The sequence below is a fragment of the Haemaphysalis longicornis genome, unplaced genomic scaffold, assembly GCF_048455015.1.
Source record: "Haemaphysalis longicornis isolate Haplotype H1 unplaced genomic scaffold, Haemaphysalis longicornis Haplotype H1 scaffold_6, whole genome shotgun sequence".
Lineage (NCBI taxonomy): Eukaryota > Metazoa > Arthropoda > Arachnida > Ixodida > Ixodidae > Haemaphysalis > Haemaphysalis longicornis.
Window position 1 is genome coordinate 56,519,861 of NW_027526407.1, and position 13,920 is coordinate 56,533,780.

The following is a 13,920-nucleotide window of genomic DNA, read 5'->3' on the forward strand; positions in this document are numbered from 1 at the left end:
GTGAGCGGAGCCTGATGTTTGTTGTAAGGGACGAAGCATTAAAGCAGCCATGAAGACAGAATACAAGTTTGTTTTATTCGAAAGATTTCGTGTTTTATGGTGCCCCCAGCGCTTGTCCGGCAGCAAATGATGCCGTATTCACTGAGAAATTGATCAATTTAGGTTAAAATTTTGATTCACCCGCCAAATCGTAGGTTTTCGTAATGTCAGCAATGACATTAGAAGCGCGTGTATTCAAGCGAACTTCCATTGCGTCATTCGGGTTTGCTGCCTTGCTGTCCGTCAGCCCTCCCAGATGGCGCTGCTATAGTCATCCACAAACCGTTGTCCGCCGTTGCTTTGTTTTTGAGCGTATTTGCACCTGGCTTGTTTTTGTTACTGTAAAAAGTGATCATCTCATGAAACCTGGGGAATCCTTGGCAAACAGGGTCACGTAAGACAACGCCGCTTACGCCAATTGGCCAGTGTCCTGTAAAATAACTTCAAAGCGGCGGAGGGCTGTGCAGCGAAAACAAGCATAGTGTGCTCAGTACCAACAGCAGTGCGGTGTGCGCATCGGTACTTCTATGCTTACGTGCGTTTTCGTAACTTTAATTGTTTACTGCACCATTCTTACTGCTGTAAAATGAATATGCATTACACTTAAGCGCAAATAGTACGTTTGGGAAGCCTATAAGCCGTGCCTATTTTGCGTTTGCTTTTTCCGTCCTCAGCCAATCGCACAGCTGAGCTCATGTGACATCATAGGTTCTGTTGCGGGAAATGAGCTAGTGGGTCGCATGGCCATTCCGTTTTTTCCTAGTTATGTAGCTTATTTGAGCGAAGTGGTGGTGTCACTATGATTCTATCAAGGGAATCTTTTGAATGAACCGAATATGTGTTTTGTGGTGTCAGTATGATTCTATTGAGGCAATCTTTCGAATGAACTGAACTTGTGTTTTGTCCTCATGGCTCCTTTAAGTGCCCCATTTTACTAACTAGTGTTTTCTGGTACACAAAGTGGCCACCACTCTAAAGCAAACTGACAAAAGTGTTGAAATTTCTGCCTAAGTGCTTCTGTGGAATAATTTTAGTAATGTAAATCAATTAGTTTGAAAAGAAAATTGGATACATTGGAGTTTTGAAAGGTAATCGAGCCCAGGTCTCCTGAGTAGGAAACGAGTACGATTGTAGTGCTAACCACTGATCTTAATCGGCACATTACCAGCGCCGGAACTAGAGTTGGCATGTGTTCAGTAGTGACGGTGTAACGTGAGTAGACCGGCCACGGAGAGCTCTGACTCTGTTGAAGTGATTTGCACCAAAGGATGGGGAAGTGAAGAAAGATACCAGAATACAAAGTAGCAGCAGATTCCTTCAATGCTTCTCTGGTCATGAAACTCCCGGCCAAGTTTCGTATGGGGACAAAGGCTCCCACGAGGGGCGCCACCGCAGATCGGAGGGCATCGAGCGGCCGCCGCTGCTCTGTAGCCAGACCGGCAGACAGGAACACAGTAGCAGCATGCCCGTTCGCACCAGATTTTTTCACCACTCACAAAATGACAAGTCAATTTGGGCGACCCACAACACGTAAAGCGACAGCGCACTGCTGATAAGGCAGCGAGCGTCTGTTTTATCTTACTCCGTGGTCTGTTCCCTGCCAAATGCGCTCTGACCACGCCCCCGGCTGCCCTCCGATCAACACCAGTGCCGCGGCGTGGCAGCGTACGAAGCTCTCCCATAGCGTGATAGCGAATTTTCATGGCCAGAAAGGCATTGAAGGACTCTGGTAGCAGTAAAGCAGTATTTGGTGAGAATCACCCGGCTTTCACTTTCGAGGCACGTCAGCAGACTTAAGTACCCTGGGGAATTCTTTCTCCCCTAATGTGATCGTATTGTGCGCAGTGCCGGGAAGCAGACATCCTGGTGGTGGCCATCGGCCGTCCACGCATGGTCAAGGCTGACTGGGTGAAACCAGGAGCCGTCGTCATTGACTGCGGCATCAATGCTATTCCAGGTATGAAGGGCCCCAAATGCGTGTAACATAAAAAATCCACCTTCTTTACTATAGGGAAAGCCTTACAGCTGTGTCCTGAGAGCACTTGCATCGTATTTTTGTGATGTCGAGGAACTCGGGCAGGAACTGAAGGTGCATCTCAGATGGGATTTTGAACAGACACAAAATTGTTAACACTGAAATTCTTTCTGCTCATGAGGATGGCTTGGTGGGCTGGTTGTTGAGGCATCTTGAAAGGATTAACAGCGCACATGAGGTCACTCAACGAAGAGAAGTGGCTTTGTCCTGTCCTGTATTTTTTTACTTGAGTCCTTGAGTGTCCTTGCCTTTGTGCGCTGTTAACCCCTTCAAGATCTCCTTTCTGATTTTTGTTCCTTTGACTTGGTCCACACCTTTGTTGTACAGTCTACGCTCGTTACAGCGGATCCGGCAACAACGGACTTTCGGTTACAACAGACCATTTCTGTTGGTTTGTCTGGTACCCATGCATTTTAAATGGAGTCCACTCCGCTCACAACGGACCCGGCTAGAGCAGACTATCGGCTACAACAGACTAAATTTTAGGCGAAAATTGTTTCGACTGAACGTTTATAGCGGACTTCCGCGGGGCCGGCACCCGGTGTGCTTTTTCGTTTATTTTGGCAAGAAAACTATTATGTCTGGCAACATTGCTAACAGCCAGGTCGTTGGCGCAGCCAAGCCAAGCCAGTGGCTTTTTTTTTTGTGCGACCAGCGGCATGAGCGGCAGGGTAGCTGATTTCACTGTCGGATAAATTAAGCGTAATTAACGCTGTTGAACACGAGGAAAAACAGGCTGACATCGCCAGAAGTACAGGCCTGTCTAAGCACAGTGTCCGCTGTACCGTCAAGAACAAGGCCGCTGCCGATAAACGCAACTCCGGTGAGATTGAAAACAGGGCAATCGAATACTCGAAGTGGTGCACTCGGAGGCGAGTCTGCCCTCGTCAGTTTTTTTATGTAATAAAAAACTCGGGTTCAGTGAAGTTCGGCTTTTATGATTCCCACGCATGCATCGTTCCCGTTCCGTTCGGTGAAAAAGGTAAGAAATGCCTTAAGTAGGGGTTTCCCATCCATTGTGTGCAATCTGCCGGTAACCGTGCGCAGTCCAACTGGTCTAACTTTCCATTTTAGAGCTGACCGTCATCAGATTATTTCATTACATCTGTTTAAATGACCAGAATAAAATCGCTAAAAATGTGGAATCTGCCTTGAGGGAACGTCAGGCAGCGATCCGATTTGTTTGACGAACGGTTTCGGGAAAACCTGCCTCGTCGTGAGGGGATTTAAAAGAGCCTAGCTAATGTCGATGGCCACGACTGATGTTTCATAGCTGGTTTATAATTGCGCCTAGTTATATTCTTGCGTTTGCTCAGCTCATCTTGCGTCTTTACACGCTTGACCACATGCGCTAGGCCTTTTCGAAGTGCCGGTGCTAAGTTTTGGAAACGGAGTTTACGCGATTCTTTGCCCTCGCGCGAAACTGTGCAGAGGTGCTGCAGGCATGCAGAAAGAGCACAGTGTATGTACTATGCATGCAATATCGGTCAAAGTACCCACTGTAGGGCTCATAGGCCCCCCCCTCCCCCCCCCACCCCCCCCCCCCGCGTCGGATACTGCATACTTCGGCTACAGCGGACGTTTTTTTCCGGATTCAGAGGGTCCGTTGTAACGGGCGTAGACTGTATTACTGTATATGTCATAACATTTTTCTTCTACCTTAACTTGTTTAGAAATAGTTTTGTTCAAACATGAATTGGGACATTAAAGTAACGAATTATTTATTTAAACTGGAAAGCTGAAAAAGAAAACGTTACAGCCAACAACTGACTTTTTGCAAAATAAAATCTAGACTTTTTTTTTAGTTTTGATTCTGACCAAGCACTTTTATAGTCTTGTTTTGCGATGTAAATATGGGGTCCTTTGGTGTGTTTGGAGGTTGCAGTGCAACAAAACGGGGTATTCACTCCTCCTTTTATCAGTGATCGGTGCCTTGTTTCAGCAGCTGTGGGCCGTGTTGGTGGCTTCAGCTGCGGTCCATCCAGTTTGCATAGAAGTATAGAGATTTCAGTTTAGATTGAGAAACAGATAGGCTGATAGGGTGTGCATAGCACTCCTGTTCCATCTCTTCAACCCACTGTAGCATTGTGTCCTGTCTGTTTTTAACCACACTCGTGACTCCTTTCTTCAATTCCAAGTAAAAACCAACTCGACCAAGCAGGTTGTTGTACTGGACACAAGGTCGGGGAGCTTGACACATTCCATTTGAGAACTGTGCTAGCCCCGAACAGGCTAACAGGCTAGCCCCGAACTGCATTAGGCTATTCAAACGTGGCCACTTTTGGGGTGTGCGTAATTGTGCGAGCGTTTCCAATCGCTCGTCATCCAGATGCGACGAGGAGTTCGGGCACCCGGCTGGTGGGCGACGTGGACTTTGACGAGGTGAAGAAGGTCGCCTCGTACATCACCCCCGTGCCGGAGGGGGTCGGGCCCATGACGGTCGCCATGCTCATCAGCAACACCATCGAGTCGGCCAAGCGCTGCCTCAAGGCCTCGCTCAAGGTGAGGGGGAACTTACCGTCACTGAGGGACAACCCTCTCTGGGATCAGCTCGTTAGAGGAGGCTCATAGTTGGGCTGGTGGCTGGCGGCACGGGAGCCCGCTTGTAGCAAGGGAGCCCGTTCAGGCCACGGGAGGCCGGTTTGAGCACAAAAGCCCAGTTATAGACTAGGCTTGCAGTGTCTATACTCGTGTAACACTGTTTAAAGGAGCCATGAAGACAAAATACAAGTTGGATTTATTAGAAAGACTGCTTAGTCCCGATAATAATGTTACCGATATCATCGCAATCTTCGAAAAAATAACGGAGATATTAAAGAAAACGTTTGGAGCAGTCGCGACCCCCTAGCCAATTTCCCGCAACTTTTCTATGACGTCACGGAAACTTGTTTGTGCGATTGGCGGCTGCCTAACTGACCTGTCGCGACGACACATGACTGGACGTCTGTAATGGGGCCTCTAGTTCCATTTGACCGCATCACTTGAATGCTAACGTGCAGTTAACGCGCTGAAAATTATGTTTTATTGTTGGCCCGTATGCCGTCATTCTTGCTCATAACGCGTCACTGTGGCGCAAAATTTGAAATTTTTAATACTTCTTGCTTTTTTTTTTCGTTAAAAAAACATCTTTTAGGGGCTGTAATGGAGCTGAGTGAGATACTGAATCGTAGTTCTTTCAAACTAAATGAAGTTTTTTTTTTGATTGATTGTGGGGTTTAACGCGTCGACGCAACGCAGGCGATGAGGCGCGCCGTAGTGGAGGGCTCCGGATTAATTTTGACCACCTGAGGATCTTTAACGTGCGCAGAAATCTCGTACACACGGGCGTTTTTGCTTTTCGCCTCCATTAGAAAAGCTGCCGCCGCGGCCGGGAATCGAACCCGCGACCTCGTGCTCAGCAGCGCAACGCCTTAGCCACTGAGCCACCGCGGCGGGTGAAGTTTTATTTTCTCTTCATGGCTCCTTTAATAGCTGTACTATCGTGTGTACCTTCATTACAACCTATCTGTGAACCCTCAGCCAATTTTCCACATCGGGATCATTCATGTAAAAGGCAAGCACATCACGTGCCGTTGTCTTGTGTTTGCCCAGACATTTATACCTTGTACTGCAGTACATACTGGAATAAACTACCACCGCACGTTGCCACCGAGCCAGCCTTGAAATTTACAGATTCCCTGTGCAATAATCGCCGTGCATAATATATATCGTTTCACTCCTCCTTTATGTTTTCATAACGCACCGAGTTCTTGCACTGCTAAATAATGTCTTGATAACGCTGTTGATAGTTCATGTCATTCATTTTAGTTACTGTATTTGCACAATTCTTACGCGCCCCCGATTGAACACACAGGTAAGTTTACTTATGAAAATTCAAAAAAATAATTTGGCGCCGATTCTACCTCACAGACGTGAAAGACGTGGCACCACGTACCTGGCTGAAGACATTTTATCTGACGCAGGCAACTGTGGCAGCAAATATCCCTCGTGCTTCATAAGCTTGCTTATCCAGCCCCTGCTGGCAAAACTAAAGCGGGGAACATTGAGAGGTGATTTCGGTTTTGAGCCCTATTGTAATGCACACGCAAATTTTAAGGCTACTTTAAGGGGGAACACTGGTCTTAAACAAATTTTCTTTGTTTTTTCACTAACTGCAATGGAACTTGGCTCCCGGGTGTAGTTTGCTGTGCTGATCTCAGATATGCACTTATTTTGTTTCTGTGCCAATTAGTTTCCAGTATAATTGACATTAACTAGTGATTTTTTGCGTAATCAGTAGAAAAAAGCCGAACTAACTGAATGTTGCATTCTGCACCCTAAAAGGGACTAGAAAGCTCAAGGAACACAATGGTAGGAGTACTTTTTTGATAATGCCACAAGTAGTGATTTTATGGCAGTTTTAAATTTGTCGTTCAAAACTTGGCTACCATGAGATACAGTTGGGAGCAAAATAATTTTTTTTTGACACGTATAATAAAAATTCTGTTCCTACCATTGTGAGCTTTGCACATTCTGCTCCATTATACAACAAAAATTATTGTTGTGTGTGGCATGAGAGTTGAGATAGCTCTTCTGCAAGTTTGCAAAAAGGCCAGAATCAGTGTTCTGAGAAAACGAGGAAAGAAGCAGCAGACTTGTTTTCAGTGAGAACAACAAAATTGCAGTGTATTTACACTGGTATCGGGTCAGTAGCCACCAGGCACATAATCTGTTTGACTGGAGGCACCGAAGTGGCGCTTCTTGAAAGCTCGCTGCTAGCTGTCAGCTGACTTGTGCTTGCGTGCAGAAGCAGTTTGTCGACGGCGGTCTAATCCCGTAAAGAGTTCGATGACCATGCCGACGCCGATGTGAGACGAGTCTCGTGTCATCCACGACTCGTCGTACGTAACAGAAATGTTACCGGGGTTCCCCAGTTGCAGGTCGTCGTACAGCTTTCTCACTGACCGCGCACTTGGGGCCATCACGTTGTCGGCAGCACGAGTCGCAGCGGGCACAAGCTTCTCCTTCACGTAGCCGTGCCACGTTTTGGTGTGCAGCCCCCGTTGAGAAATGTTCATTGTAGCGAATACATCGTTCAGTGCGGTTTGGCGATTTCCTGTCGTCTGCATCGCTCGTGCGGCGAGAACGTTCACGACAAATGGATTCACCTTCTTATCTCCCTTCATGCGAGGAGAGCTCCACTCCAAGGCAATATCACCGCACGTCGCACACGCGATTACCATCTTTATGGAAAGGCTGTACGCCCGCTCGCCTGTTCTAAATGTCACGCTGTCACTGCAAACTCGGCACTTCACAGCCGACAGCAACACGTTGCTGCAGTCCAAACTTGCAATCACGAAGCTGCTCTCGTCAGGTGGGCCGGGAGGAGCGTCGTCGGCATCATCCGCGCCGCTAGGGAAAGCGCCAATCAAAGATCTGCCACCGTGGTAAGCCTAAACATCTCCAGCAGCGCCAGCCGGCTGTCCCGAGCGCTTTCAAACTGCTGCCATGAAGAGCGCGCCTTCGCGTGCAGAAACGCGTCAAGAAGCGTTTTATTCGTCCCTAATAAGCAAAATGAGTATTAGCGAATCCCTTGATTCAATGAGCGGCGCTAACGTAGCCCAAATCAAACAACATGGTGGCGTGGCCGCTCCCGTCAGCCGCCATGTTGTTTGTTTTGGTATCGCGCGGCAGTGGCTGCTGCCGGTTGCTTCGATGGTTGTCATCTCGCAGCGAATGTGTTCTTCCCGTTCAGCGCACAGCGCATGGTTATTCCGGGTGCTTATACAAAAGCTTTTATTTTTAGCATCTACCACGCATACCACTAGCGCGCAGCTCTTGTGGGAGCATTGATCATTGATGGTAGAGCCGCTGTGTGGGTTGCCGGAAGAGCTTTTCTTTGTGATACAACTTTCTAGGCGGCACCCTTTTTTTTTTTTTTTTTGAGAGAGAGAGAGAGAGAGAGAGAGAGAGAGAGAGAGAGAGAGAGAGAGAGAGAGAGAGAGAGAGAGAGATGCAACTTTTGGGGGTCGACCTACATTCGGGTCGACTTACAATCGTGTAAATACGGTAGTTCACGAGTTAAAAGGGCAAATGAATTCAACCAGAAGTAAATGACATCACTTCACGTCGTCGAACCTGTGTCGCCACTTGTACATCTCCCCTCCCTGCCTGGCGACCCATCGCAAAGCAGGATACCGAGGACACCAATCGGGGTATCCCTCCCTGCACCCGTGGTTGCATGTGTGGCATGCCGCTAGAGCGGCTTGTTCCTGTCTCTCCTCCGCACTTGTTTTGTTACTCTGATAAGGCGCCTAAAACAATGTTCTAACGGGGACGTCTCTGTGACAGGCGGGCTCACTGCCTGCAGGGTCACAGCAAGGAGGGGCGCGCATTTCGCTCCACCACCTGGCAGCGGCAAGAACCCTGCCCATGGTGTGCGGCCCTGAATTGCCAGCTGGAGAACAGGGGGATTTGCATCTGGTTGTGGGAGTCGCCGCCTGAAACGGCTGCCCGCCACAGATGCTAGCCCCCTCTCCCAGGGGTGAGCCCGAAATCGGGGACTGGCCACCCGGCTGCGGCAAGGGCGAAATTCGCCCGTCACTGGGTCAATGCATGCGCGCTCGTGTACTCGGTGCCTGTAGTGCACGTTAAAGACCCCACCATGCATGTTGGTGGTGAAATTGCCCCTCAGTGGGGGTACCAGCCGCTCAGTGTGGCAATTGTAACCAATTAGGCAAAATTCCAGTTTGGCGACGCTGGATACTTGGATTCGGCAAAATTTTTTGCACTTCTGTGCAAGAGTTCTCCAGCGAAAACGTTAACATGTGCAGACATTTTACACTTCGGGAAACGTTCCCGATTCCAGGGAACACAAGCCTCAGCTGCTTGTTACACTGTTTCAATTGTTACACTGACAATTGTTACACTTATGCAGCACCTACGCCGTAATACTATACTGGAGTTATTTCGCAGATTTTTGCAACAATTAGCAACAATTACCTATTGTAGGGGGGGCCACAAGCTGCCGCCAGTGCTGGGCTTGTATGCGCACTACTGCCGACGTTTCGACGCGATTATGTGTGTGCTGTTCTTCCTGTTACCTTTTCTTAAACGTATCTGAACGCATCAATGCCACCACGTAAATAAGTCGGAACAGGATCCAGTGTCGACGACGAATGAGAGCTGTTTACTTCAGTAGCGGTCCCAGAGATCGGTTTTGGGGGGGGGGGGCAGGGCGGGGGCAAGGCGAATAAAGAATCGCTCCCCTCCTTGCGCCAATTCTGCTGAAGTGGGGATAACCATGGAGGCGTGTGCGCGTATGCGGTGCAACCCGTTGGGATTTAACTTCGCGCAAGTGGAATGCTTAGACAAACTAAAAATAAGAAACTGAGGGCCTCTTTGGGGGGCGGGCGACCGCCCCCCAATGTGTACAGTTTACAGTGTATTTACACTGGTATCGGGTCAGTAGCCACCAGGCACATAATCTGTTTGACTGGAGGCACCGAAGTGGCACTTCTTGAAAGCTCGCTGCATGCTGTCAGCTGACTTGTGCTTGCGTGCAGAAGCAGATTGTCGACGGCGGTCTTATGCCGTAAAGAGTTCGATGACCACGCCGACGCCGATGTGAGATGAGTGGCCTCGCGTCATCCACGACTCGTCGAACGTAACAGAAATGTTACCGGGGTTCCCCAGTTGCAGGTCGTCGTACAGCTTTCTCACTGACCACGCACTTGTGGCCATCATGTTGTCGGCAGCATGAGTCGCAGCGGGCGCAAGCTTCTTCGCATAGCTTTGCCACGTTTTGGTGTGCAGCCCGCGTTGAGAAATGTTCATTGTAGCAAATACATCGTTCAGTGCGGTTTGGCGATTTCCCGTCGTCTGCATCGCTCGTGCGGCGAGAACGTTCACGACAAACCGATTCACCTTCTTATCTCTCTTCACGCGAGGAGAGCTCCACTCCGTGGCAATATCACCCCACGTCGCACACGCGATTACCATCTTTATGGAAAGGCCGTACGCCCGCTCGTCTGTTCTAAATGTCACGATGTCACCGCAAACTCTGCACTTCACAGCCGACAGCAACACGTTGCCGCAGTCCAAACTTGCAATCGCGAAGCTGCTCTTGTCAGGCGGGCCGGTAGGAGCGTTGTCGGCGCTAGTGGCCAAGTTTGATTTCCGTTCAGTTGCAGGAGTTAAAGAGAGCGCTTTCAGCTGTTCTCGGGCAAACACCTCTCTCTGCAGCACATCTTTGTGTTGCAGCATCACTGTGTCGCTTTCTGACCGCTTTCCGACGCATTTACGCTGGCTGGTGGAGCCGTTAGGCCGACCTCATTGGCGATGGCTTCTGTGCAGATCGGCGCAGGAAGCGCGTCAGGCCCGGCGCTTTCCTCTGCAACTGCAGGGCACTTTTGGAAGTTGTGCACTGTCCGCTTCCTTTTTTTTTCCTAACTTGTGCCTCGTAGCAAACTTTCGCTCGGCGTTTGCCATCGCTCTTGGCTTGTTGTGCGAACACGATAAGCAAGATGGTGTCGCCTCGGACGCGCTCGCTACCACAGCAGACGACGCACATACCAGGCTCTACCAATCAAGAAGCAGCATTTGGTCACGTGTCTTTGTTCAGCGAATAGGATTGCCAGTTGTGGGGTTCTTTTGGCGCCGTTTTTTTATTCAACCAATGGCTGCACGGAGGCATTTGGGGCAAGAAAATAACGAAAAGACGCTCTTTCAAACGGTACCGATGTTGCCGCGATCCGCCATGCTGGTCGACCGCCACACGAAGTGAAAAAAAGCAGCGTTTTCTCACCGGCTTCAATGAAAATTCGGCTCCCACACGCGTTATAAATCAATATCGCGTTGTAAATACTGGTTCATGAGGCACGAAATTTCGACCAAAAGTGTAATAATTGTTGCAGAATCCGAAAATCTTGTTTCCGAATCGGCCGTTAAGACCCGCATCCCCCCTTAAGCGAAAAAAGGTGTGCCTTAGAATCGTGCAAATACAGTACTCTACGGATAACTGTCATTATTGTAATTTTGTGTTTTTCCTCTTTGCTTACACTGATGCATGTAATTTATTTTTGTCCTTTTTGTTTTTGTTGTGCCAGATTTGTATTTCTAAACCTTTTTGTGACACCAATGTAGTCCACTTATCCTATATAATACTCTCCCTAGGGGGCCTTTCGGGTTTATTGAAAAAAAAAAATTAACACGAAATACAAACTACGCCTTGTATGAAGACTGAAATAGTTGGGCCTACATCCTGACACACTTCTGTGTCTGCTAAATTATTTAAAGGGACCCTGCAACACTCTTTGAGCAGTGCAAGTAAACCTGTGCATTGCACTGCCAGGAATACCTGAGCCAAATATTACACAGGCACGTGAAGCGGCGAGCGCACAAATTGCTGCAAAAGACGCGGAAAAACCAACCTTGCTCTCCAATTCTCATTATGCACCCCTGGCATGGCCTACACAACGTCATTGAGGCCATGGCTGTCCTATTGGCTGTCGCTGGTCAGCTTCGCGGCTTATTTCTCACGGTTCCTCTGACGACCCGCCATCGTTGGCGCTGTGTACCAACCTCTTCTATGCCTGAACCTGTACGCACAGTTTTGACGTTTGTTTTGTGATTTGAGTGAGCGCGGTGTTTGGGTGACGAACTCAATACTCCCCTTTCAACGAGACCACTCGACAAGAAACGTTTACTGCTTCAAAAACGCCCTACCAGCCTGAGCACGCGCTTGCGAACAGGCAGCCATGGCTACTTTTTTGTGGCACCAGACCGAAAATAGACCCCTCCATGTTGTGGAAGAAAGGAGAAAGCTCCCCGGCCCATGAAATATTGAAGGCCGCCGAAGAGAACGCCACGAGCCGCACCCCCTCTCCGGGAGAAAGCACGCAGCTTTCGTCACGTTGTCCGCGGTCGAGTCGAGAGGGAAAGATTATGCGCGATTTCTCATCGCGTGTAGTTTTGGTGATAGTGAACGGATTTTGATCGTTCTTGGGGGAGGAGATTGCTGGGACAGTAGACTTTACATCAAAATACATTGAGTAGTCAGTGGTAAGTGCTGCAGGGTCCCTTTAAAGGTGGGCTAACCCAATTTTATATCCAGGGGTGATTTTTCGCTGTAAAGTGGTTTCAATGTCTGGCCGCACTTGGGAATCGACCATGCGATTTTTTTGGTGTCGAACAATTCAAACATATTTGGTGAAGGTGTCCAATAACACATAAGTGCTTTTTCGTACGCAGTGATTTCAACATTCTCCTGTCCTGCCAGATTGTATAAATCAGTCATCGGTCTGTCAGTCAGACTGTCCAAATTTTTAAATCAGCAGGCTGTGTTCAGCTGGTTCTTGCATTATTGTCCTTGAAATGTCTTTCTAAAATTGGTAGCTATTTTCTGGGCTTAGTTTGTTTGCTAAACTTTTCTTATTTGCTTCCAGGAATAAAAAAATGGGCCGTCAAGCAACATGCTTCAAACACACTTTGAGGCAGCTGGACAGCTTTTGCCCGGACTTAACAAGATTTCTTGCTTTTTTTTTCCCCGGAATGTAACGCCATTTTATAAAACAATAAAATGTATTTTGCAGTATTTGCTTTCGTTTCCATGAAGCACGTGATGTATTTATGTGCTTTATCGTTTGACTGTAGCACATGGTGTATTTATGTGCTTTATCTAGTGGTACGCAAATAAGCATAGTTAGATGTACGAGGGATGTTTATCGCATAAAATTTTGATCATGCTTTTCTAAGTGTTAAAAAAATTAAATCCTGTGCATTATAATTTGCGCCCTTTCATTGAAGTACACTGTTTGTCCCACATTGTGTTGTTGTGTTACAGGTTTGCATGAATGGCTACTTCAGACTTTTTAACGTACTATCATGTTTTTTTTTTTTTTAGCTCCCATTGCGTAGTCGCTGATTTTCACAGCCGTTCAGGCTTTCCACCGACAGGCGTTCCCTAACATGTGCATGCGTGTGTGTATTCGGAGATATGGTTTCGTCGTACTATGCGGTGGATAATTCCGGCTTTTTTTTTTTCTTCTGAATTATAGGCAGGGCACCTTACAGATGAAATTTTTTACGGAAAGGCTGTCCAGAGGCAGTTCCAGCATAATAAATGTGTAGTGGAGGTAAGCACTTGACTGGGCCAATCGCAGTGGCCACAGCAATACACAGCTTCACTCCAATGCTGGGGTGAAATGGAAAGTGTGGTAGTAGAATGGAACCTCTAATTCGATATCAGTTCAGTATACTGTATCACAACTGTGTACCATTCCAAAAATTGTATCAGCCGTAACAGACCGTGAACAAAAAATATATGTAGATACACTCTCCCCGCTATAGCCGGTGGCACAGTTCATTTGTGTCAATATAGTTTAGCACAAAGGAAACGCATGTTTGAGGCAACATAGGTAGGTATGTATAGCTGAGAATGCCAGCATTTTCTTACAAAAAATGTACGTTTCATTGGTTTTTATGAAAAGAATTAAAGAGGAATGGGTAAGAAACAGCGTTGGAAAGAGCCGAGATAAAGGCATAACAAAGAAAATGATAAAATACCGTCTAGCGTTGTTAGCTTGAGCAGCACCAATAACTACATCCCATAGTTTGCAGTGCCCAAGTCGGGTGAACTCCGCCCGTTCGACACTGTCGCAGAAAAAAATTGAACACTTATCCGCTTGCTTTGCTACAAATGTCAACCTTCTACCACCCCTGCCTCATCATGCTTTCCTCTCCACCAACCCTCGCGGTGCTCATCATCCGTAATGCATGCAATGGAAGTTTGCTGATTTTGATCCCATTCTTCTGCGTTTACATAACTTGCGTGCCATCTGTTGGGGCCTTTTGTGTTCATTGTTTAT

At 47.8% G+C, this 13,920-nt stretch overlaps 1 protein-coding gene across 1 annotated transcript; it reads left to right on the top strand.

The window, feature by feature from the left end:
- The first annotated feature begins 1,859 nt into the window (after positions 1-1,859).
- On the top strand, positions 1,860-12,647 carry LOC144142736 (uncharacterized). The gene is made up of 3 exons (XM_077674414.1): positions 1,860-1,996; positions 4,404-4,576; positions 12,499-12,647. Exons 1-3 carry the CDS (start codon positions 1,930-1,932, stop codon positions 12,502-12,504), a joined length of 246 nt encoding a protein of 81 aa, XP_077530540.1. The 5' UTR covers positions 1,860-1,929; the 3' UTR covers positions 12,505-12,647.
- Positions 12,648-13,920: the final 1,273 nt, after the last annotated feature.

Coding starts and splice junctions, on each gene's coding strand:
- LOC144142736 (XM_077674414.1), top strand. CDS start 1,930: ATGGTCAAGGCTGACTGGGTGAAACCAGGAGCCGTCGTCATTGACTGC. Junction 1,997..4,403: donor CGGCATCAATGCTATTCCAG/GTATGAAGGGCC, acceptor CTCGTCATCCAG/ATGCGACGAGGAGTTCGGGC.